At 36.4% G+C, this 27,443-nt stretch overlaps 1 protein-coding gene and 1 long non-coding RNA gene across 2 annotated transcripts; one reads left to right on the top strand and one right to left on the bottom strand.

The window, feature by feature from the left end:
* Positions 1 to 928: 928 nt before the first annotated feature.
* On the bottom strand, positions 929 to 22,051 carry LOC119078590. The gene is made up of 3 exons (XR_005088034.1): positions 22,039 to 22,051; positions 11,430 to 11,437; positions 929 to 1,219 (listed from the first exon to the last, which is right to left on the bottom strand). It is a non-coding gene; the product is annotated as an uncharacterized LOC119078590 (long non-coding RNA).
* LOC119078583 lies at positions 13,519 to 14,407 on the top strand. The gene is made up of 3 exons (XM_037186160.1): positions 13,519 to 13,857; positions 13,927 to 14,245; positions 14,307 to 14,407. The coding sequence occupies exons 1-3, from the start codon at positions 13,561 to 13,563 to the stop codon at positions 14,330 to 14,332; spliced, it is 642 nt and encodes a 213-aa protein (XP_037042055.1). The 5' UTR covers positions 13,519 to 13,560; the 3' UTR covers positions 14,333 to 14,407.
* Positions 22,052 to 27,443: the final 5,392 nt, after the last annotated feature.

Here is a 27,443-nt window from a genome sequence, read left to right as displayed (position 1 = left end):
GGAGCAGGAAAAGTTAATGAGGAGTGGATGAGGAGCAGTAGGAAGGGATGAGGAGCAGGAGGAGTGGATGAGGAGTAGGAGGAGTGGATGAGGAGCAATAGGAGTGAATAAGGAGCAAAAGGAGTGGATGAGGAGCAAGAGGAGCAGGAGGAGTGAATGAGGAGCAGGATGAGTGGATGAGGAGCAGAAGGAGGTAATGAGGAGTGGATGAGGAGCAGTAGGAGTGGATGAGGAGCAGGAGTAGGAGCAGTAGGAGTTAATGAGGAGCAGGAGGAGTGAATGAGGAGCAGTAGGAGTGGATGAGGAGCAGGAGGAGTGGATGAGGAGCAGGAGAATTGGATGAGGAGTAAGAGGAGTTGGAGTGAATGACGAGCACAAGCGGGTAGAGTATGACGAGAAAAAGAAGAAATTTTATTAAATAAAATTATAGATTCACAGGAAACTAAAAAAAAAACACAAGATTTATTTTTGATACATTTATTTCCAGGCAGAGTTGTACGGATTACAGTGAATAATTGAAAATAGTTTATTTCTTATGATATAAAACTAGGCCTGACTTGTACAGCTTCAAGTATAAGTTTTCTGCAATATCCATTTTTCCAGTCCACGGTTTGCCGCCGTCCAAGTCCCTTTTGACTTTTAAAATAACATTTACTGCTCTTGCTATCTCGCTCGTATCCATACGCACTGTACTTGTGGTTGATAGATCGTTGAATAAACTCATGAGAAATGGTACAGTGCATCCAATTTTTGGCAAGCGAATAACACGCGAGTTTTTAGTCACTTTGAGAGTAGACTCTAATCTTGTTTTCTTATCTACTTCAGCTGCAACTCGATCGGTGACGCTCGTTGTAGAAACACCTGTACTTTGTTTCTTATTTTTCATTATTGTTAAAATGAAGCGGATGCATGGACATTGAAGCTTTTTCATTTTATTTTTCACAAATGTTGATTTTACTTTCAAAATTGGTTTTGGTTCTGAGTTCATACTGAATGATTTTTACTTCTTTCCTAGTTAGCTGTTCGACTCAGTCTGGTGGAAAACGAATAAAACTGAACTTTTTAACTCTCACTTGATTTTAATGCATAGCGCAAAATTGCTCGCACCTCGTCATACGTATAGTTTTCGCTATCTTCACTTTCATCGGAACTTTCGTTTGATTCCTCGTTTTCGCTTGTCTCGCTCTGTTCTTCAGTGTCACTTACTCCATCACTTTCACTGATGTTTTCCATTTCGTTTTTTTCACTATCTTCCTGATTTTTGTGCATGGTCTCCATATGTCGTCTCAAATTGTAACCAGTGGTGAAATTGCGCTGACAAATCGTGCAATGTGAATACATGCTTATTATATTTTAGCACTAGGACCTCTCTCTTCAGTAGCAGAATTCTAACTGAATTCGTACTATTTGTAACTATATTTTCATTGTCGCTCCTAACATATCTCATGATCGTTGTTCCTTTATTTGACACAAAGTCCACACACCATGTGGAATACGTGTGCATGGAGTAACAGCGATGGCTAAGACATTTTTACGTTCGATTTGTTTTTACTGATTCGTTGGACTTGTTGAGTATATTGCAATTCTTTTTTGTACAACATATTCATCTTGATTTTCGAAAAAGAAACTGTTCTTCTCCTGCTTTGATAATCGGTCGAAGTAAGGTTGGCAGAAATGCACCACCAGTTTGAATAATTAATTTCCTCGTTTGATTTAATCCATCGCATCGGCCAAATCTTCTTAATATTTTTTTGAACTTCTTCAATTTTATTATTTCGCTCCTCTTTAACGGGATGTTTCCCTTCAAAGTATTGTAAATACATTCGTCTATAGTTTTAATGAAATCTAGATCGCATTGTGAAATTATTTGCTGACGGAGTTTTGGCTTTGACGTTTGCACAAGTTTCAAGATAGGGAGATGCTTCTTTACGGATGCCATTTTAAATTGTAACTGGGGGAATGTTATCAGAGGCGGTGTTGTTATAGGTATTTTTGATGACCTTGGAGAAAGGAGAAGGGGAGTATGGTTGATGACTTATAATACGGATTTTCCGTTAGAAATCATTTTTTAACGTGTTACATCGTGTTTCTGCGGTTTATAACGTTTTTGGGTTTGAACTATTTTTATCGGTTGTCACAACTCCTTTTTTATGGATTTTTTGTAGGTCTCGATTCGTTTGAAATACGTATTTAAATTATCATTATAGAGTTGCTATATATTGTGCGGATACTTGTCGATTAATAAAAAAAGCTTTTTTTTATTTCATTTAATCATTTTATTTATCCAATTCTCCTTATTCCATACACTTGCATTATACCAATGTTTTGATTAAAGTTGGACTTCTTTTTTCATAAATTTCAGCCACAATGTTGTTGATAAAAGTTACTGGACCGCGGCGATACGCTGTCAATGTACAATTACAATCGTACACCCCAAACTCATCAAAAACAAACATACAATCATATGGACAATGTTCTATGTTTTCTATATCCTTATATTTGGACATATCATAGAAATTTTCGAGTTTTTCGCACAGTTTAGGATTAGCTGAATGTAAAATGTCCAAAAGCTGTTCCATCACTACTTTCAAGTCCATTCGTCTCCAGTTATGTTTGAAATTGGTTGTTACTTCCTCGTACGAACAAAATGATTGTACTTGCTCTACAATACACGGAACTGGATAATATGCGTTGACGATTTCACAAGCAATCTCTCTTGGGTATACGAAAATAATACGTGTACAGTAACATCTGGAATTACCACGGCAGTCGTCAAAATGACCGGCAATCGGCACACCATATTGCTTCGAATCAGAAAGAAAATCTCTCCATCTATCATTGATATCATCGTATTTCCTTCTGTACATTGACTTTTCACTCCGCTCCTCTAACGAATCTTCGAATTTTTTTAGTAGATTTTCAATACTTGTTTCATAGTTTATTGTTCTCCAGTTTTTTTCAACATACTTTATTATTTCCACACGTTCAACATCACCGAGCACTTCACTTATACACGTGATATTATCCATTTTGGGAACTATTTTTCCATACCTACTTCTAATACTCAATAATCAGTAGCCTTAGAGTGCATCGTTTATATACCGTGAAAATCCAGAAAAGAGAGTTGTTTCAACCAATCAAAATAGACCATCCACCCCTCTTGTTACAAACAAAAGATCTAGTATGATTTAGACGAAATAAAATTTTATGATAAAGTTCTCAATCACTCGAAAAAGCAATGGTCATATCACTTTATTCATTTTTACGACAGAAAAACTTCACCCTTCTGCAATATTAAAATTAAGATGTGTGAAGAAAGAGACCGGCACCCTCGATATTGATTTGAGATATATCGATCCGATATTGATTTTTCAATCAAAAGTGTATGTGTGTCAGCTATATGGAATACAATACTCGATGTATGACAGTGTTACTAGATGATTAAAGTAATTTCGTTACTAATGTTGCTCAGTATAATTTATTATTCGGTGAGTCCAATAGTATGAGATGAGTATTTGGAGGAGCAGGAGGAGTATTTGGAGGAGTATGAAGAGTATTAGCAGGAGCAGGAGGAGTACGAGTAGGTACAATATACAAAAAAGGTTACTCCTCCTGCTCTTGCTAATACTCTTCATACTCCTCCAAATACTCCTCCTGCTCCTCCAAATACTCATCTCATACTATTGGACTCACCGAATAATAAATTATACTGAGCAACATTAGTAACGAAATTACTTTAATCATCTAGTAACACTGTCATACATCGAGTATTGTATTCCATATAGCTGACACACATACACTTTTGATTGAAAAATCAATATCGGATCGATATATCTCAAATCAATATCGAGGGTGCCGGTCTCTTTCTTCACACATCTTAATTTTAATATTGCAGAAGGGTGAAGTTTTTCTGTCGTAAAAATGAATAAAGTGATATGACCATTGCTTTTTCGAGTGATTGAGAACTTTATCATAAAATTTTATTTCGTCTAAATCATACTAGATCTTTTGTTTGTAACAAGAGGGGTGGATGGTCTATTTTGATTGGTTGAAACAACTCTCTTTTCTGGATTTTCACGGTATATAAACGATGCACTCTAAGGCTACTGATTATTGAGTATTAGAAGTAGGTATGGAAAAATAGTTCCCAAAATGGATAATATCACGTGTATAAGTGAAGTGCTCGGTGATGTTGAACGTGTGGAAATAATAAAGTATGTTGAAAAAAACTGGAGAACAATAAACTATGAAACAAGTATTGAAAATCTACTAAAAAAATTCGAAGATTCGTTAGAGGAGCGGAGTGAAAAGTCAATGTACAGAAGGAAATACGATGATATCAATGATAGATGGAGAGATTTTCTTTCTGATTCGAAGCAATATGGTGTGCCGATTGCCGGTCATTTTGACGACTGCCGTGGTAATTCCAGATGTTACTGTACACGTATTATTTTCGTATACCCAAGAGAGATTGCTTGTGAAATCGTCAACGCATATTATCCAGTTCCGTGTATTGTAGAGCAAGTACAATCATTTTGTTCGTACGAGGAAGTAACAACCAATTTCAAACATAACTGGAGACGAATGGACTTGAAAGTAGTGATGGAACAGCTTTTGGACATTTTACATTCAGCTAATCCTAAACTGTGCGAAAAACTCGAAAATTTCTATGATATGTCCAAATATAAGGATATAGAAAACATAGAACATTGTCCATATGATTGTATGTTTGTTTTTGATGAGTTTGGGGTGTACGATTGTAATTGTACATTGACAGCGTATCGCCGCGGTCCAGTAACTTTTATCAACAACATTGTGGCTGAAATTTATGAAAAAAGAAGTCCAACTTTAATCAAAACATTGGTATAATGCAAGTGTATGGAATAAGGAGAATTGGATAAATAAAATGATTAAATGAAATAAAAAAAAGCTTTTTTTATTAATCGACAAGTATCCGCACAATATATAGCAACTCTATAATGATAATTTAAATACGTATTTCAAACGAATCGAGACCTACAAAAAATCCATAAAAAAGGAGTTGTGACAACCGATAAAAATAGTTCAAACCCAAAAACGTTATAAACCGCAGAAACACGATGTAACACGTTAAAAAATGATTTCTAACGGAAAATCCGTATTATAAGTCATCAACCATACTCCCCTTCTCCTTTCTCCAAGGTCATCAAAAATACCTATAACAACACCGCCTCTGATAACATTCCCCCAGTTACAATTTAAAATGGCATCCGTAAAGAAGCATCTCCCTATCTTGAAACTTGTGCAAACGTCAAAGCCAAAACTCCGTCAGCAAATAATTTCACAATGCGATCTAGATTTCATTAAAACTATAGACGAATGTATTTACAATACTTTGAAGGGAAACATCCCGTTAAAGAGGAGCGAAATAATAAAATTGAAGAAGTTCAAAAAAATATTAAGAAGATTTGGCCGATGCGATGGATTAAATCAAACGAGGAAATTAATTATTCAAACTGGTGGTGCATTTCTGCCAACCTTACTTCGACCGATTATCAAAGCAGGAGAAGAACAGTTTCTTTTTCGAAAATCAAGATGAATATGTTGTACAAAAAAGAATTGCAATATACTCAACAAGTCCAACGAATCAGTAAAAACAAATCGAACGTAAAAATGTCTTAGCCATCGCTGTTACTCCATGCACACGTATTCCACATGGTGTGTGGACTTTGTGTCAAATAAAGGAACAACGATCATGAGATATGTTAGGAGCGACAATGAAAATATAGTTACAAATAGTACGAATTCAGTTAGAATTCTGCTACTGAAGAGAGAGGTCCTAGTGCTAAAATATAATAAGCATGTATTCACATTGCACGATTTGTCAGCGCAATTTCACCACTGGTTACAATTTGAGACGACATATGGAGACCATGCACAAAAATCAGGAAGATAGTGAAAAAAACGAAATGGAAAACATCAGTGAAAGTGATGGAGTAAGTGACACTGAAGAACAGAGCGAGACAAGCGAAAACGAGGAATCAAACGAAAGTTCCGATGAAAGTGAAGATAGCGAAAACTATACGTATGACGAGGTGCGAGCAATTTTGCGCTATGCATTAAAATCAAGTGAGAGTTAAAAAGTTCAGTTTTATTCGTTTTCCACCAGACTGAGTCGAACAGCTAACTAGGAAAGAAGTAAAAATCATTCAGTATGAACTCAGAACCAAAACCAATTTTGAAAGTAAAATCAACATTTGTGAAAAATAAAATGAAAAAGCTTCAATGTCCATGCATCCGCTTCATTTTAACAATAATGAAAAATAAGAAACAAAGTACAGGTGTTTCTACAACGAGCGTCACCGATCGAGTTGCAGCTGAAGTAGATAAGAAAACAAGATTAGAGTCTACTCTCAAAGTGACTAAAAACTCGCGTGTTATTCGCTTGCCAAAAATTGGATGCACTGTACCATTTCTCATGAGTTTATTCAACGATCTATCAACCACAAGTACAGTGCGTATGGATACGAGCGAGATAGCAAGAGCAGTAAATGTTATTTTAAAAGTCAAAAGGGACTTGGACGGCGGCAAACCGTGGACTGGAAAAATGGATATTGCAGAAAACTTATACTTGAAGCTGTACAAGTCAGGCCTAGTTTTATATCATAAGAAATAAACTATTTTCAATTATTCACTGTAATCCGTACAACTCTGCCTGGAAATAAATGTATCAAAAATAAATCTTGTGTTTTTTTTTTAGTTTCCTGTGAATCTATAATTTTATTTAATAAAATTTCTTCTTTTTCTCGTCATACTCTACCCGCTTGTGCTCGTCATTCACTCCAACTCCTCTTACTCCTCATCCAATTCTCCTGCTCCTCATCCACTCCTCCTGCTCCTCATCCACTCCTACTGCTCCTCATTCACTCCTCCTGCTCCTCATTAACTCCTACTGCTCCTACTCCTGCTCCTCATCCACTCCTACTGCTCCTCATCCACTCCTCATTACCTCCTTCTGCTCCTCATCCACTCATCCTGCTCCTCATTCACTCCTCCTGCTCCTCTTGCTCCTCATCCACTCCTTTTGCTCCTTATTCACTCCTATTGCTCCTCATCCACTCCTCCTACTCCTCATCCACTCCTCCTGCTCCTCATCCCTTCCTACTGCTCCTCATCCACTCCTCATTAACTTTTCCTGCTCCTCCTGCTCCTCATCCACTCCTACTGCTCCTCATCCACTCCTCATTAACTCCTCCTGCTCCTCATCCACTCCTCCTGCTCCTCATCCACTCCTCCTGCTCCTCAACCACTCCTCCTGCTCCTCATCCAATACTAACGTCCAAGTGCGAAAATTTTGCATTGACACGTGTCACGCACGTGTATGATACACGTGAACGTTTTGAGGTTCAATAAATGACGATAACGAGGTCACTGACTCAATCAATATGCTAGAGATCATTCAATAAAACACTTCATGAAAACTCCAGAAATCCAATCAAAATACTGCATTTAACCCTCTTTTATCTTGAACGAAACGTCCCTACCACTCATACATCTAATAGAAAACCGTGCGAAAATTTTGCATTAACACGTGTCACACACACACACTCATAATTCGCCACGTGCGGTGGTTTTTGTTGGTCACGTGAACACTATTCATAAAACAATTTTATCACGTGTCTGACACGTGACCATTTAATTACATATAACACGTATGTATTTCTAGCGTGGGAAAAAATTGAAAAAGTTGTTTAAAAGTGACTACTCGTCTACTGTTAAGCTCTTGCATAATAATCACATAAAAATATGCAAATGCTAATTACATTCATGTGCGCTGGCTTTAGCATTTCTGTTATTTCAACCATTTATTGCAGTTGCAATTCAATGCAAATCTCATTAAAGAAAAATTCGAAAAAATTTAAATTTTGCAATGTTTGCACAACTGATTGACAAATGTGATAAATCCATCGATACAGTTTGCGTATACAAAACAGGGCCTATTTTAGTGAAATTACGTTATTGGACAATTTCGAAAATTTTCATGAAAATTCTCGAAAATCAGGAAAATTCTCGGAATTGAGAAAAATTCTCGGAATTGAGAAAAATTCTCGGAATTGAGGAAAATTCTAGGAATTCTAAAAAGTTCTCGGAATTCAGGTAAATTCTCGGAAGTTAGAAAAACTCTCTGAATTCATGAAAGCTCTCGAATTAAGATTTGGAAAAATGTGGAAATTATTTATTTGAGAACTTTCATGAATTCAGAGAAAATTCTTCAAAATACTCAAAATTGTAAAATTCAAGAATTTAAAGACTTTTTAAAAATTGAAATTTTTCAAATTCCTGAAATTCTAGAAAATTCCAAGAATTGTTCAAAATTCACGAAATTCTCGAGAAAAAAAAATCCTGAAAATAGGCCCTGCTACAGAAATCGCACATAAACATATTTGGGGCACAATACAAACCTCAGATGCTAAATTGACGGGAAAAATGTAGGCTTTTGTCACCACTTCTCATTATTTGTCGATTTGTTTTCCTTATACGTTCGTGTGAATGTCACTTATGTCTTACGTCTATCAACTGCCACTATGGTATATTAAACAATGTGAAATACCTACCACACGGTGAGTATACTTTGCGTTTCAGCTGCACACACAATGCTCATATCACAATCAAAATAACAATTGTGATGAATATACGAAAGGCGATAATATACAGACGCATTGGGTTCTCGTTTTGTTCATATGCTAACCAGGTAATTGCATTCAAGCGATTTGTCATCGTCGGGGAGTGAGAATGCATAATTGAATTCCATTTAAATTTCTTTGATTTTGTTGGTCTACAATGCTGATGTCCATATTTTCTTGAATTGAGTGTGGGTACTATCTAAATGGAATTGTTACTTGTTCAACGAGGGAAGAAAAGTTGGAAATTGCATTTCGAGGGTGTTGTTCCGTGAAAATACAATTTCCATCGTTTTTCCTGATGTCATACAGATGTTGAACTCTAAATGCAATTTCCAACTTGGTGAACAAATAACGTCGTTAATTGATGAGTTTTCGTTTCATTCAGAAATAATTATTTATTAACCGAGCGAAGGAAACAGGACGGCTGCAAGTCCATTTTCTTCACTTGTTAACCACAATGTTTTCATGCGTTCGCTAGTGGTGACAGATCAAGTGAGAAAATTCCGATTTTCTTCCCTGATCTGTCATTATCTCGTGGCCTTTTGAGTGGAGAAAATAAGGTTATTCATGCTGCAGTATGAAAAACGGTTAATCACCCCACACCCATGAAAAAAGGTCACTTTGCTCTGGCCGTAAATTTCGCTCTGACCGTAAGTCTTACTTTGGTCGATTCCGATGTGGCCGTAAATCGATAGACATACTTACGAGCTGTGCACAGCATAATCGTCTACCCCTAATAAATATGGTACCATAAATTGTGATACTCACCTCACACACAATAATACAAACATTTCGAATTTTAATTTGTGCATGAGTTCGTATTTCATACTGCTGCTGGACATTGGTTTTGGGGTGATATCTGGACATTTCATCGGACAGCAAACCATAAAATGTGTACCAATTATCATCAATAGATTCCTCTTCTCCTTTGAGTAATTAATTTCGTCGCACCGACCAAAGTGTTGCAAATACAAATTCAGAAATAAATCGATTACATAAACAACCCAGATTTAAACTTTGTTATGCTTGCTTGTGACACTGTACACACAATTATTTTTAGTGAAATTGAGTAATTTCCTCGCGCTCGTTGTACGGATTTAATTTCAGGTCTTACAGCGATACTTGAGGCTACACCTTTAAGTGGAAATTGGTGGGACATGTCAGAAGCACGTGCAAGCATAAGTAATTTAGCTTAAAACTTTTCCATGGAAGTTGTACGCATTGCGAATTACATAGGGAAGTACTACGGTTTCATTAATGAAGAGCTGTATATGGAATGGAAGAAACATCCTCAAATTAAATTTCACTTCGTTTATGGACTTTCATAAATCCATCGTTATCACATGAAAACACTTCCCTGTTCGAATCACCTAAAACAAACGCCGCTGCACGAAACAACTCAAACTAAAATCTTTAACAATTTTCTTATATATGCGACGATCAAGTGTCGTCGTTAAGATGGGAAAGTCTTTTATTATATAATAGCATGTGAGCAACACCATTTCGCATTTTGGTAAATTTTCACCAAAAGTATATTTTATGTTCAGCTTGTGTAAAACATCGTATACACATTGTGAGGAAATATATATATTGTGGCGATATGAGGGTTATATAACTCAGCCATTCATTGGATTGAAACAAAAACGCTGATGCAGCTGGAAATAATTTTGGGAACGGAAAAGTTACCAGGAAAATTTAAGTTTTTTTCCTTTCAAACTCTAACATAAACTTTGTGCGAAACGGCAAAACAGAATGTAGGTCAACCTATAAGCAAGTGGAATAACAATAATTTTCAATTTTGTTTAATATTTTTGTTGCATTTCAGACTAATCTTACAGGTAAATGCAGCTGAAATTTGTTTACTGATGAAAGAAAATTTTAAATATCAAAGAGCAAAGCAAAGTTTTGCCATAGGGGAGCGAGGGCTGCAAATCGCTCGAGTTAGAATTCATCATTATCTTCTCGAGGTGAATACAACGTTCTTTCAATTTCTAATTGTTGTGTTGCTGGTCTGGTAATATTAAATTACTAAGCTGTTGTATTGCTTTGTACAACGTTCTTCATGCATGCACGACGTGAATGGAAGTTTTTTTTTAAACTAAGCGAATACATCAATTCGTTACGTCAAAAGGTGACAGTTTGGTAAAATCTTCTCCCATCGGAAAAACAAGAGGGAAGAAATTTGTTTTTTCTCAACTCAGCGACGTAATGTAAAAATTTCATTGGCGTTTTTGAGAAGAACGTCGAATACGATTCGATAATGAAGGCTTTTTTGGGAAAACAATGTGTCACATTCGACCTCGGTCTCGATTGATAATCTACACATCTAGTGCTTAAAATGGTTATTTGTTTAGCTAGGGAAGAAAGTGGGAAATTTCGACTAAAGCGAAGTTTTCCAGTCAGAGTGGAACGCGTTGGAATTACCTATTTTCTTTCGGAAGTGAACATATCGTTTTTCATATGTGCCAGCTGTTTCCTTCACGAAACGACTACATCAATGTATCACTCAATTTTTCAAAACAAAAACAAAGATGACAGTTCGGGTGAAAAAATTTCTATTTTCAATCCTGTCAAAACGAGAGGGGAGAAAAAAGACATTTTCTGAAATGTTGTCAGACGAAGTGTGAAACCAATACTCTCTCTAGCATCCAAACTCTCTCAAAAACATAGCTAACGCCGACCCGTACGAAACACCTATTCGTATCAAAAGCCTTTAATGTGAAACTCTTCATTTCTCTTACTTCATTTTCTTCTCTGCTGAAAAACTATTCTCCCTTTAAAATCACTTACATTATCCACTCTTTGCCTTGTTATCATATACAACTAAATTGCCGGAGGCAATATAGACAGCCCCGTACGAAGACAAATTTCATAAATTCCTATTTAAACAGCTATATACCGCTATATTTAACTATATTTCACTATAAATAAACATTTCACAGATAAATATATGCTATTATATAGCTCTATATGCCTGTATATAGCTCAATATAGCTGTATATAGGTATATATAGATGTCCATATATGGAATCCCAGAAACCCCACACACATAACTAATTATTTCCATGTTAACAGAAACTCTGTAAGTATCATTTTTCCCAAGATATTTCTATTTTACTAAAATCCAATATGGCCGCCGGCAGCCATTTTGTTAGGAGACCGGAAATAGTACCGACGCTTTACATTCGTTAATACCTTTCAAACAAAAAAAAATTCATGAAATTCGGTCAAAATTTACTCGAGATATTGACAAAATACTCCACGTTCACTGTACTTCCGAGTAGCCAGATAAGAGCTCACTCCAAGAGACCTAGCTCACGCTCCGGAGAACATAATTTCATAAAAAAAATTTTCCCTGATTGGTACGGTCAATACCTATCTAACAAGGCTAAAACAGACGAAATATGTTCAAATGTGGCCGACCTACAAGCAAAAACTGCTTGCCGCCCTGTGCCTGTTCCACACAAGTTTAACGTTTAAATGTCCGGAGATATCTTCGAAAAACCGTAAAGCACTTATTGGGCCACAGCTCGGGAGGGGTCGATCCAAAATCACTCATCTTCGAACTTAGCCTGTCTTTTGACATTACCAAACGGGAAAAAAAAGAATTTTCAAAATCGGATGCGTTTTACTCAAGTTATCGTGCAGACAGACAGACGGATATAGCTGTTTAAATAGGAATTTATGAAATTTGTCTTCGTACGGGGCTGTCTATATTGCCTCCGGCAATTTAGTTGTATATGATAACAAGGCAAAGAGTGGATAATGTAAGTGATTTTAAAGGGAGAATAGTTTTTCAGCAGAGAAGAAAATGAAGTAAGAGAAATGAAGAGTTTCACATTAAAGGCTTTTGATACGAATAGGTGTTTCGTACGGGTCGGCGTTAGCTATGTTTTTTAATATGGTTTCAAAACAACAACAACAACAACACGAGCGAACAAAGTAGCAGTGATTCATAAACGTATTTACCACCTTAATAATTGTAGTTTGGTTGCTAGGGAGGGTATTTACCCAAAAAAAATCCACAAAGTTTGAAAATACTTGAGATCTGGGCGTGCACTGCGGAAAATTTACTTCATTCGATCTGTAAGTTGAGTTGTAACTTCTAGAACCACAGGGTATTTCCAATAACATCAGAAATAATCATGATGCAGATACAACAGACGAATTACCCCTGAAACTGTAACAGAATTATCAGACGTCTGACGTCAAAAATTCCATTCCACAAGCGAAACAAAAACAGAATCCCACCACGTGTTTCTCTCATGTTCAGCTCTTGTGTTTTCCATTTACTTACTTTCACATCATCCATTATGATTAGGACAATAATAACACCAGCAGTGATATCGTGGTGTTGTGATTTTTCTTATCATCCTCTTAAAAATGTAGTACGTAGGTGCGTCATGACAAATGCTTGTGTTTGATTTCTGAGAGCGTTAAGACAACATTATCTCTCTGGTGGGTTTTATGTGAACTTGTACCTGTTAACAAGTTCAATAACGTAAAGGTATAGTGGGACGTTATACAAGCAAGCCAAATGTTTTCAAACAGTTACTGGTTAAATGCGTTGAGATTCTGAACATTATTCAATTCAAATGGTTGAAGCGACACGAGTCACGGGTCTTCGCAAAGCAAGTAAATCTGATCCAAATTTACACTCTTTCTAAACGAAAATTTACTGGAATATACCCAAAAACGACCGAACTAGCCAATCAATACGTTTATAATACATTGTGCATTCACCGTACTTGCTGGCACGTCGTCACAACTTCACATCCATTTTCTCGTATCAATTTAAATCTGATAAAATTATCGCTCGACGATACGGTTGGTCATTCGATGTATAAAAGACTGGTAGCAGAATGATAAGGCACAGTTTCGTTGTAACTCTTCCGAAATGCAAGCTCTGTACGCACTACTTTTCCTCGTGGGCGTTTCGTACGTTCACGGTCATGGATTCATGATCAATCCTATGGCGCGCCATGCATTGTGGGCCTTGCCAGAAAACCAGCGGCCAGACAATTGGTGGGATCGTACGTTCTGGGACTCGCAGGGTGTATGGTGTGGTGACGTTCCACAAGACATCAATTTCTCCAATTGCGGACGATGTGGTGATCCACCAGGCCGACGTGACTTTGAATTGAATGCCGTTTATGGGCATCCAATTATCACAGGAACCTATAGTGCTGGCCAGGTAACATCTTATTACACTGATTGTGTTAAATGTGGAACGATTTTAAACTTGTGATCTGATTATGTGTAGAACATTCGAGTGGACCTTGAATTCGGTGCAATGCACTTTGGATATGTTGAATTTGACTTGTGCCCACAAGAAGCCGAAAATAATAACTGCTTCCAGTCACTCATTCTAACTGGTGGATCTCACCGCCTCCGTAACAATCGCCAGATGTGCGTACCACTTGATGGAACCGTCACACGTCGTGAGTTTGTCAATGTTCAACTTCCAGCTGGAGTTCGTTGCACCCGATGCACACTCCGATGGACTTACAGAACATCTTATCCCGGACCAGCCAACTGGGATCCATGCTTCGACCATCGCCAATTGGCCCAAACATTCAGAGGTGATTCTTCGAATTTCGTCTATGAAAATTTGATTTTACTTTTGGTGATAAATCATTTTAGGATGTTCGAACATCAGAATCAACTAGACGACCTGAGGCTTCACATTGACGCAGAACTTTGTTTAAAAATTCAAGAATTAAATTCAATTATTGCAAAAAGAATTTTGGTGAATTTTTTAGGCCAATTCATTCCAATGTGGTTTTAATATGGATAGTTTTGGCAACACATAGCTGTGCAACAAATTTTACATGCTATTGACGTTCTCAGCATGTAAAGTCCACTACATAACTCGCGATAAAAATGAAAAGTTTCGTTTTCGTGTGTTTATTGATCTCGGCTTCGCCTCGGACCAACAAAATGCACACAAAAAATCGACTTTTCAACTTTTTAGGGCTTGCTATGTAAATGTCTATTATATTGCCTGTTAACTCTTGGTATGCAACCGAAAAACTCTATAGCTACGATACGATTCAGAGAACATAACCAATTTTGATGTAACAGGAAATCCGTGCAAAATTCGACGATATTTTAAATGTTGTTGAAAATGATTGGCATCAATGCACTCAATCATACCGACGGTATACGTATAGATATAAAAGCTCAACGTAAATAAAATGTAACTAGCTCTCGATGTCTCGATGAAAAACAAGCTTAAGCAACGATAAAAAAACAACGTTGTCAACGTCAACATCAAGGTACTTTTCTGTGTGAGAGAGATGTAACTTTTGTTGATATAACTTTGAAACCGAAAAGTTTATTTAAATTTCACTTCATTCATTCTGCAACACCGATCAAAGACCGTAGATTTTCAGTAAGTTTTGCGAATATTTTTCTCAATTTTATTTTTATGTTGCACCGGAATACAAGATAGAAGAAGAAAAAAATTCTTGACATGATGCACCAACTACGTGAGTGCAAGTTTTCGTTTTATTACAGCTACAGAAGGAACTGTGTCTGTTTCCTTCATGAAAGTATTATCTTGATATTTTTGATGGAAATGCATTTTGCATCTCGTTATGGTTATGAACTTAGCTCTGAGCGACTTTTTGTTGTTAAAGTAAGCGAAGCAACTTAATCGTTTGATTGGAAAAAAGAATTTTTATTTGACATCATTTACACAGCATTCATAAAAGTCCTAGGGTTCCGATGCGCTACGGTCTCTCATAGCAATGTGAGATAAAAGACGATTTTCGTATGCAATTCCTATTCTTTTTCTCATCTTTTAGAGTGACATAATCTATGAATGAAGTAGTCTACTGAGCTTACGTCTACCTGGGTCTAAATCCTCGGATTTCGGTCCTTGTAATATTAATATCCTAAAGTCAGCTGTTCTCTCTCTACCTACACATAGCGACGTGAAGGGGACCCAGATTACAAAAAATGTTTTCTTCTCTGTATCCAAATTCGATTTCCCGGTGACACTGCTGTATACATTTCCCGCTTGTTTGTTCAGCTATCAGCTACAGACGTTTCTGTTCACATACTGCAAGCATACCCATCAAATTTTGTACCACTTTTAATCTAAGTATTTAAAAAAGATTGATCTACTACTTCAGTAGTTTTATCATCCATCCTGCTTTATAAGGCACCAATAGATAGCTAGACCTCATCATTTATTTTTCTCGTCGTTGCGGATCTAGCGCCTGCAGAACATATTAGAGAAGGTAAAGGGGATTAATCAACTCTCAATTCATTCATAGTAAAAGCAGATCAACAATGGACCGGATAAGCCAAATTGGACAAATTGAGAAATTCATTTCATTTCTTCTTTAGCTTTCGTTTTATAAATTTATATAAATTCGACTTACCGGAAGACGAAAACCTTGATGTACTGCTGGAGGCAATTTGGAACAAAAACCAGAAACGACTGTTAGCAGACCGTTGTTTTTTTCTCGTTCACTGAACCTTTCCTAATTTAATTGTCTATTTTCGTTACGAAAGTAATAGTTGAAATGATTACATTTATTTCACATAGTAATCCAAGGGAGGAGCAATTTTTTTTTCTGGTTGTAGTTAGCACTTTTGCAGAACATTTTGGAACTAAATGTTTCGATGCCTCTCTTCATACCAATTATCCTTTTTTCGGCCCGGATAAAGAAATCCACATATCAGTCTGTTGTTAACACGGGCCAATATGTACGTACGAGATACACATTACAACTAAAGGCGGAAGCCTACCCCCCCATTTGTACGTATATAAATGTGGTATCTTGAGCATTCAAACGATTGCAGACTGTTGTTTTATTCTGTTTTTCTTTTTTCAATGATAACCATTTTCACAAAACGCACATCCACAACATGTAGAAAATTTTATACGGCAAATAAGCTGTATCGATCCGAGAATGTGTGGATATTTCTGTGTGCTTTGAACTAGAAATATTTTTGGCTTTTTTTCGGGATTAAGCTTAGCTCTGTGAGTAAGGTGTATGCTGAAGTAATTTACCCTTCGATATAAATGGGAAATTAAAGCAGCGGACAATTTCTGGTGATACTTTTAAGGCGATTTAAGGTTTCGTAGAAATTATTATATGTTCACGTACACATTCACATTTTATTCGTGATATCCGGGACAGTACATATACATTTTGAAAAATATTTAATCTACGATTGCTGTCAGGTAAGACGAAAAATTATTTAAGAGGCACCGGTACTTAACTAAAATTGTAGCCTACATTTGTGTGCCTCATATTTCAATTTTAATGATATCTTCCCAACAGAATCCTTTTTCATTTTTTTTTTTCATAAACTGCTCTCGTTTCTCAGAGCCGGTCAAACTGCTACAACCAAATGTATTTTCTGTTGAAAGTTACCACATTCGTGGTCGGAATTGCGGTCGTATATTTTTCGAAAAGGATTCTGATGGAGAGATATCATCAAACGTAAACTAAAATCCAGTATTTAAAAATCAGAAAAGCACTGAAGCCTTCTAATTTCTCTTACAAATTTAGCTGAAATTAGTTGAAAAGCCTACATTAGTATAGAGCGTTTCGTATAGTACTTTTGCTGAAATCTTTTTGGAAAAATGGAGGACAACAATAAGCACCACAAATATGGTAGCTTTCAATGAAAAATTGATTTGTTTGTAACAGTCTGATCACTGATCCGTTATGAAAAAAGTCAGCAGCTCATAAGCTCGCATCAACTGCTCAGTGTTCCCAGAGCTGGTCAAACTGTTACAACCAAATCTACTTTTTCTTGAAACCTAACATCGTGGCTATTGTTGTCTTACATTTTCGAAAATGATTTTTGTAGAAAGATATCAGCAAAAATACCATACGAAACGCCCTATTGTAGGCTTTTCAATAAAACATCCATTTCTCTTAAGACTAATCCACACATGGCTAAACTCAGTATTTCACGGAAATTGACACAGATTTTTAGTTTTCTCGGACTGAGGTTACATCACCACAAACATTAAAATTTTTGCTGAAAGCTAGCTCATTTTAACACCAAACGATGGTCGTACTTTTTCGAAAAAGGCTTCAAGTCCAAAATTATCATCAAAATAATAATAATTTTGTCCCGAAATGTAGGCAACAATTTAGCCATGTGTAGATTCGTCTTAACACAACATCTTTGATGTAAGTGATCGAAAACAAGCCGTCAGAACAGTCGGAGCGTTTGCTGCGACTGAGCCCCGTACGACCCGTAAACCTATTACGTACGTAACCCTAGTGCGTCCGTAGCACTAATTCATCCGTGATCCTAATTTTTCCGAAGAACTAATACGTCCGTAGCCCTAATGCAGCCATAACCTGTATGTGACCGTTACCATAATGCTTCCAACCTAGCCCAAGTGTGGCACGTGCAATTTTAATGAAAGTATTCATATTCATCTTAAATATTGCGCATAGTGCAATTACGAGAGCCCGTACGAAGTACCTCTCAAATAAAACCAAAATTTGCGAAGTAATTTTAGGAGCCCAAATTTGAAATTTTTTATATCACCATGTCCATTAGCCCTACTCACGTTAAAAAAAAATTTGGTTCAGATCCTTCGGAGGAATGTCGATTTCGTTTCATTATCGGACACTAAACAATTCTCTAGAACATCATAATTGACAAAGAATTGTTTCTGAGTCGCGCAACACAATCGAAAATGCATGCGTTACTATGCGTTTCTATGCGTTTTCATGTAAACTTTAAATGCGTTGCGCGACTCAGAAACAAAATCGACATTCCTCCGAGAGATCTGAACCAAATTTTTATAAAGTGAGTAGGGCTAATGTCCATATGCGTGATATATTTAATGCCTGAAACACCCCACACACATAACCAATTATTTCCATGTTAAAAGAAACTCTCTCTGCACCATTTTTCCCAAAATATATCACTTTTACTAAAACCCAATATGGCCGCCTGCAGCGACCGGAAGTAGTTCAGGGCCGTAGCTAGACAAGATTTTCAGGGCGGGCTCAAGCCCTTAAAACGATTGTCGTAATTTATTATACTATATTTGTTTGTGTTTACTAAAACTAGATTGTGTAAAGTACTAGTGAGTTGTATTTGTTATTTGATTTGATTTGATTTCAACATAACATCGGTAGTCAGGATGGCCATTTGATGGCGACTTCACTATTGCAACAACGCCCTTTCATTTTTGAAAACTTAAAGAACTGGCCATCCCCTCAAGAAAGACTCAAAGAATTGACTACAAAAAAAAATAGATTTCGAAAACGTACTGCCTTTTTAAAATCCATGCTTGTATGTTAAATATAGTTCAAAATTATAAATAAGAAGAGTGATATCGTTTAGTATAACTTTTGAAGTCACTGCTTCATAAAAAAAATTTACTTCCAGCCAAAAATTGTACTCTTCTTTGAACTTTGTTAAGGAATGAAGAAACTTAGGAAACACAAAATTCTCTGAATAGCTTCGATTTGTTCCAAACAAGAAACTACAGGCTGATCTAAAATTTTTACTTTTTGTCAGTGATCTTGAAGTCAGAAAGCTGAGGAAATATTTTAAATAAAAAACATGGAATTTTTGAGAAAAAACTTCTAAAAATTTTCTAGTGGTGCTACAGCCGTCTCAACTCGTCTATAAAAACCGCTGCCATGATCCGATATCTTTAGAAGCTTACTATCAGGTTTTAGTAGTTCGAGAACGAATGCTTTTTTTGTGAGAAAGCAAATCATACAGAAAAGCTGTTCAATGTAATTAACAATGTCATGTAGCTACACTAGAAGTTACTTGTTGACGACCACTTAAAATTCAAAATACGAAAAATGTATTTACTGAGTAGGGTGGGTCGATTTTCCCAATTTTAAAATCCACAACCAGTAGGGTGTGTGGCTTGAAGAGACTAATCGATCTGCATCATTAGTTTTTGATGTCCGATTACTTTTGAATATCCCATGACAACTTTTACGAGTTCAGCGCCTTACTTAGTTTTGAGATTTTTGTAATTTTTTTTTCGTTGGATTCTCTTCAAATAAGTAAGTTGAAGACTCGTAATGATAAAAGAAACTAAGCGAAGCTTTTTGAAAAAAAAATGTGCGAAATTTGCACACTTGTTCCACAATTTTCACATAAAAGTTCATAATTTTCACACAAAAAATCCATATCGGTTCATAGTCTCGGTTTTTGTTGCTATCTTGCAAAGAAAAAATAAAGTAAATAACAGAAATCAACAAATAGTGTGAGTGAGGAGAGTGAGTGGTCCCACTTGATCACATCGTTAATCGAAACTCCTGTCGCGTAGCAAATATTGGTCCGATTGAAAAACTAATTGCTTTTCCGGAGTTCTGAGGTCATGTGCTCCGAAGAAAATTTAATAATTTTTCTCTTGATATTACTAACATTGGATCTATTGTAACGACATTGTAGCGAAGCATTTTCCTATTGACAAGGTAAAAGAATAGTAGACGATAAACAATGACTGCCGCAGTACCGTTCCAGATGATGTTCCGCCTGTAGAGCCCCCAGAAAGACGGAAAAAATCTGCATTTTGGCACCAACTTTTTTTCCAAGACTTCTGTAGGCTTGCAGCACAACTGGGTTCATTTATATGTGGAGCGATAGTGGGTGAGGCCAGCTACAACACCACATACTCAGTTCCGTGGAACACCGAGGAAGGCGGACTACGAACACCTGCTTATTTTAGACATTGCTCTCGTGGATCTACTCGCACCAAGCAGTGCGTATACTCTACCTGTAGGTCTTTCCAATGCCGATATTCGTACAACATTACGAAATTTAAAATAATCTTTTCTTGAGTTATTGCCGAAAAACTGTTTTCGGTACCCTCTGACATGTCTTTACTTTTGAACGCTTTTCACAGAAAATATTTTTATTTTTTTTTTCAAAAAAGTGAAAGATTGCTAGTATTGAATGACGAGTCCAACTAGGTATCACTCATTGAAATCGGAGACCGCTTGTTCCCAAAGTTAATTAAATCATCTGAAATTTTTGGCGGTAAGACTCCTAACTATAAAAAATTCCAATGACTCACTTTTATTTTCGTCTGCTAACAAGTCATCATACTCCTGGCTTATAGGCAGGGACTATTTTTGAGAAATCGGATTTCTCAAAACTATCAACTTTCTTAGAAAACAAGCTTGAGCATGTATTGACCCCTCAGCGTCGCTACTTTCCATTTCTACCATTATAACTACTCTTACTCACTAAGAGTAACCAAATGTGACGATTGTGCATTGTTAACAATGTAATACAGAACAATCAGAATGTTAAGTTTAATTGTCGGAAGTAATAGAATGAAAGATAAAAAACATTAAATCGATAGTACTATTTGTTGATTTTTGTTATTTACTTTACTTTTTCTTTGCAAGATAGCAACAAAAACCGAGACTATGAACCGATATGGATTTTTTGTGTGAGAATTATGAACTTTTATGTGAAAATTGTGGAACAAGTGCGCAAATTTCGCACTTTTTTTTCAAAAAGCTTCGCTTAGTTTCTTTTATCATTACGAGTCTTCAACTTACTTATTCGAAGAGAATCCAACGAAAAAAAAAAATTACAAAAATCTCAAAACTAAGTAAGGCGCTGAACTCGTAAAGTTGTCATGGGATATTCAAAAGTAATCGGACATCAAAAACTAATGATGCAGATCGATTCGTCTCTTCAAGCCACACACCCTACTGGTTGTGGATTTTAAAATTGGGAAAATCGACCCACCCTACTACTGAGCCAAGTGAACGCTGAACATATTTTATAACCTTCAGCTTTCAGCGTAGATCAGACCTAAAGCTTTCATTTTTTACCTGAATTTACCCGATTACGAGCCCTCAAACCTTGATCAGGATTTAGATGAACATAAGTACTTGATGACTCAAAAAGGAAAAATTTCAAAAATTTCGTGTTTAAGCAACTAAACAAGTTTTTGTCTCAACACGTCCATCAAAGGTAATTCGGGATTAGGATAGCCAAAGGTTGAAGGACGCTTTGAGCATCTTGAATGTTTTTCATACAACGTCCTGCATTAAAACTCAAAATTGTTTTAAGTCTCTGCTATGTAAATAGCCGCGCAGCGAGACTTTTTTTATGAACTTAGAAGATATACAAAGCAGATGAACAAACAGAATTAGGTTGATAAATACATAAGGCATATGATAGACATCAACTTCAATCGATATGTCTTTAAGTTAACAGAATTTCCAGATGAACTCTAGAAGTTCCAGGGCGGGCTCGCAAGATTCCAGGGCGGGCTCAGCCCGCCTAAGCCCATTAGTAGCTACGGCCCTGCTGACGATTTACAATCGTTAATACCTTTCAAACAAAAAAGATCATGAAATTCGGTCAAAATTTACTCGAGATATTGTCAAAATACATCACGTTCACTGTACTGCCAAGTAGCCGTATATGAGCTCACTCCAAGTGACCTAGCTCACGCTCCGGTCTACCAAATTTCATAAACTTTTTTCCCTGACTGGAACGTTCAATGCCTATCTAATAAACGCAGTTAATGAGATCTCTAAACAAAGAACAAATGCGGAATTTGTAAACGCCCGTTTTATCACGCTACATCCCATTTAAGATACCGAAGCATCGCATACAACCCCAAATTGAAACGAATTTTTAAATTCAATCTCACTCTATAATCTCAGCTACAATAAACAATTTACCACACCGAACAAAACACACCTGAACTGCAAGACTGATCGATTACCAGAACTGCACGTTGTGCATCGATAACAACGTAGACTCATTTCATCTCACATTCGAAAATTTTCATAGATCGATAAAACAGTACGTGATGTTACTGCTGTAACTAAATTGGTTCGTGGTTCATATTTATTTGCTCTGCTCAGCTCAATATCAATTATATTTACCGGGGAAGCGTTATAGATGTTCCAAACAAATTTCATTTTCATTGTTCAACGGTCGATTCGATTACGGATTATAATTACATTTCTTGTTTTAAATTTTGACATAAAATGCTATTCACTTTGTCCATCCTTTGTGTGGGTTGGAATAAATTGAAATCACTGACAAAAAAATATACACAACAAACGAAACAGATGCACACAGAGTTTTAAAACTCGAAGCAATACAGTTCAGTAGCGCATAACAAACGAATTTTTTATTTCTAATTGGGCTAATGATCCTTGAAAATGACATTCACAGTGCAACGAAGCTACACATAAAAGGTATGAGTATAAGCATCGTACACAGGATTTGATTCACTTTTTCATTAAAAATTTCCATTCCGAACTGTTTGTTATAAAGGACTTCATTTCGGATTTTCTGTTACTTTAAATCGACTATATATCGTATTTTCTACTACTGTCTGCATCAAATCAGGTAATGAAGAAGTTGAAATAAGGTAGAACAAACGAAAAGACAAATTCTGACTGTGCCAATTACAGGCGTACCCAAACAATAAGATCTCCGTCGTCTATTTATACAATAAAGTTTTTTTTAAGCGAATATGAGCACACGAAATCTTAAACTTTTACGTTTAACCAGCTACGACTGTCTGGATTTATAACAACTAGTCCTATTATATGTATACGTAAGCGTCCGTACCTGTACTGTTCCACCTGCTGATTAAGTTTCATGACTTGTGATTGCGCCCAATTAATTCAACAAAATAAATCATTTTACAAAGCGAAATGAAAATGTATGAAACACAAACGAAATGTTGATTCGTTAAAAAATGGTTAAAACATAGCTAACGCCGACCCGTACGAAACACCTATTCGTATCAAAAGCCTTTAATGTGAAACTCTTCATTTCTCTTACTTCATTTTCTTCTCTGCTGAAAAACTATTCTCCCTTTAAAATCACTTACATTATCCACTCTTTGCCTTGTTATCATATACAACTAAATTGCCGGAGGCAATATAGACAGCTCCGTACGAAGACAAATTTCATAAATTCCTATTTAAACAGCTATATACCGCTATATTTAACTATATTTCACTATAAATAAACATTTCACAGAGGAATATGCTATTATATAGTTCTATATGCCTGTATATAGGTCAATATAGCTGTATATAGGTATATATAGATGTCCATATATGGAATCCCTGAAACCCCTCACACTTAACACATTATTTCCATGTTAACAGAAACTCTCTAAGCATCCTTTTTCCCACTTTATATCACTTTTAATAAAATCCAATATGGCCGCCGGCAGCCATTTTGTTAGGAGACCGGAAATAGTACCGACGCTTTACATTCGTTAATACCTTTCAAACAAAAAAAAAATCATGAAATTCGGTCAAAATTTACTCGAGATATTGACAAAATACTCCACGTTCACTGTACGGCCGAGTAGCCAGATAAGAGCTCACTCCAAGAGACCTAGCTCACGCTCCGGAGAACATAATTTCATAAAATTTTTTTCCCTGATTGGTACGGTCAATACCTATCTAATAAAGCTAAAACGAACGAAATATGTTCAAATGTGGCCGACCTACAAACAAAAACTGCTTGCCGCCCTGTGCCTGTTCCACACCAAGGGGTCTAACTCACGACTCGGTCATCCGATTTCCATAAACTTTTTTTTTGTCGATCGGTATTGTAAATACCTTTTATTTGACGTATCACTTACAAGTTTAACGTTTAAATGTCCGGAGATATCTTCGGAAAACCGTAAAGCACTTATTGGGCCCCAGCTCAGGAGGGGTCGATCCAAAATCACTCATCTTCGAACTTAGCCTGTCTTTTGACATTACCAAACGGGAAAAAAAAGAATTTTCAAAATCGGATGAATTTTACTCAAGTTATCGTGCAGACGTGCAGACAGACAGACGGACAGACGGACAGACGGACAGACGGACAGACGGACAGACGGACAGACGGACAGACGGACAGACGGACAAACGGACAGACGGACAGACGGACATTTTTTTTTCGCGGATTTGGCATCTCTAGACAACCACAATAGGTTTCCCCTTACTCAGGGAGTCCAATTCGACGTGTTACAAACGTATGCGTAAACCTATAAGACCCCAGTACTTCGTACGGGTCTAAAAATGACTATCATACACCAGAGCCTTAAAAAAATCTGAACAAAACGTTTGCAAAACAATACATTTTCTGGTTTACGGGGATGTACGTTGCTTATTATCACAATGAAACACAGATCTGTGAGACTGACTAAGGATAAATTAATCGAATGGAAAAGAAATTGTATTGTCTACCCAATGCGAAAATTGACGATTACACTTATAAATTAGCCCCGTGCGAAAAGGATCCATTAAATGAAGAATGCTTTCGGTTCATTTTATGTGATAACCTACTTTCAAGCTGCAACTGCTACGTAATTCATAAATTCTGAAACATTTTTGTGATATTCACAGACTCACTGTGGTTTTGAGCAACTGGCTGGGGTAACTAGCCTTCAGCTCGGAGATACAAACTCTATAATTGTCGAAAAACAGTTACCGAAGCTTGTAGCTCAAAAAACACACTTATGAGTTTGCTTTCATCACAAACTGTTACCTCCTGTAATGAATTACTTTCGCAGCATCCAATGCAATCTACTATTTTTGGTACTATGAAAATTGCAGTTATTGTCGGACGTCAAAGTTTGAGACTTTTTGGATCTATTGTCAGGTAGCAAACTTGCTGCTTGTAGCAAGAGGTAAAGTACACATTGGTAGCAGCTATACGAAGTTTATTTCCATTAACATTAGCAGATTATGGCATAATCTGTTACTTCTATTGTTCAACCACTTTTTTTAGCGTATCATACCAAATCTTTTACTTCATTTGTTTCAATATAAGTTTTCTGATATAAAGACGATCCAGTGTTCATTGCTTACAATTTTTATCGTCGCTGTCAATAACAGATGACAATACTACCCTCTCTAGTAAAAGGTAATAGTTATTGACAGTGTGCGCTGTCATAGAAAATTTTACACTTTTAAAAATAAATTAATTAAGGTATGAGCAGCGATGTCCTTTTTGATGTTGAAAATAATACGTCTACTGTCACCATCTCGGTGTTCGAGTGAATAAGGTGGTATTTTGACTGCGTAAAAACGAAGTTTGGTTGCTAGAGAGGGTATTGCAGATGATGAGCTATGTTATGAGATTCTTTACATTTCGCCAGGCCAGAGCCCACTATTTATTATGCACAAATCACGATCTGCTGACGTGAAAAAAAATCAACTTTGCCGTGCACTCCCGTGTAAAGCCAAAACGCCGTTTTGCATTGTTTCAAAAGAAGCTTTAAGCTCTCGAAAGCTCTTTTAAAGCTAAAGATGTTAAAGCTGTTTTACGATGTCCAATAAAAGCATATCAAAATTTCAACTCAAGTGGTTGTTAAAGAAATTAATGTTTAAAGTGATGTAACAAGCTCTTTCACATATATTTTTCAGATTAAATTAATTTCAAACATTAATTTGGTTATCTCACTCAGTGATCAGTGATCAATCGTTTACTCTCCATTAAGAAGCGTTTCTGATTAGCGCATACAAGCTGTAGGCTTTCTTAACAAACTGAAATTTACATAAGAAAATATTAGGAGTTATTTTGCGGTCTTGTTCTTAAGAATCTCGTCTTCGATCGGAGAGACGTCAAAATTTAGCTGTCGAAAAACTGTCGCTAAATGAAAGCTAAATTGAATTTATGAAATGTGCATATCATCAGAAAGGAGTTTCTGAGGCAGGTGTATCTTTTAAGGAAGACAGACCTAAAACTTTCGTCGTTGGGCCTCTAGCCCACATAATAACGGAAGTTTTTACCAGCTAAAAATCACCAACTCTCTAATCTTAGTACTTACATTTGAAAATGTGTCCATTGACAAATCGTACATTCCGTAGGCGGTAAATTTGGAGTTTTTCTGAGTATTTTGTAGAAGAAAGGCAATAGACATACGGTCACTTTTCCTCTGAATGTTATACCATTGGCTCAAGTAAATCTCTTTTGATAATTCATTTTCCTAAATAAATTTAAATAGGAATTGGAAACTAGGTTTCTTCTTCTAAAAATATCACTTGGGTTCTTTACATTGTGAAGAATTAGCTCGCCGAAAAAGCACAGCAAAAAAAATTGATTTGTTGTGATTATAACAATCGCCAGGCTGTATACCGGATCCTGAAAATGGATTTGAAATCATAAATCAAGCAGAAAGTGATTTTTTGCGAGCGTGAAGTGCTGCTGTCCATGTCGAATAAAAGGGCTGCAATCACCAAAGAAACATATTATCTGGTGATGCTATGTCTAACGATGTGAAAGTTCCTCCTTCATCCTTTGGAGACAATATGCCATGTTAAGCAAAAACACCGTATCGCATTGTTTGTGTGTTTTGGATAGCTTTCGAAAGCTCTCACCTTCTTGTGGATTTCATTGGGATTGGAAAAATGAAACATTTTAGTGGAATACAGTAGAAGCTTTTTAAGCTCTTTAAAAGCAAAGACACGAATGTGATACAGTGTTTTGGTGCATCTACACAAAAATCGTTCTACTCATTTGTTTACTACGACTAGACTTCTATCATGGTGTGGCTAAATGTAGTTAAAATGGAAAGTCGTTGCCTCTCTGCCTTCAACACAGAATCTTCTTCAATAGGCCAATAGACCTAGACAGTATGAAGAAGACTCTCTGTCTTTTTAACTAAAAAAAATGCAAACAAATCCAACCCAAGAATTCATCAGCAAGGCGATCGTTAGCTGGGCCATCGCAGTTACACCTTCACCCAAAATTAAAATAAGGAAACTTTCGGAAAATTCGGCCGTGTACCTTATTCGAAAAAATGAGAAATTTTGTTCATCTGCA

The sequence above is a fragment of the Bradysia coprophila genome, unplaced genomic scaffold (assembly GCF_014529535.1).
Source record: "Bradysia coprophila strain Holo2 unplaced genomic scaffold, BU_Bcop_v1 contig_297, whole genome shotgun sequence".
Taxonomy (NCBI): Eukaryota; Metazoa; Arthropoda; class Insecta; order Diptera; family Sciaridae; genus Bradysia; species Bradysia coprophila.
This window is presented reverse-complemented; position numbering and strand designations above follow the sequence as displayed.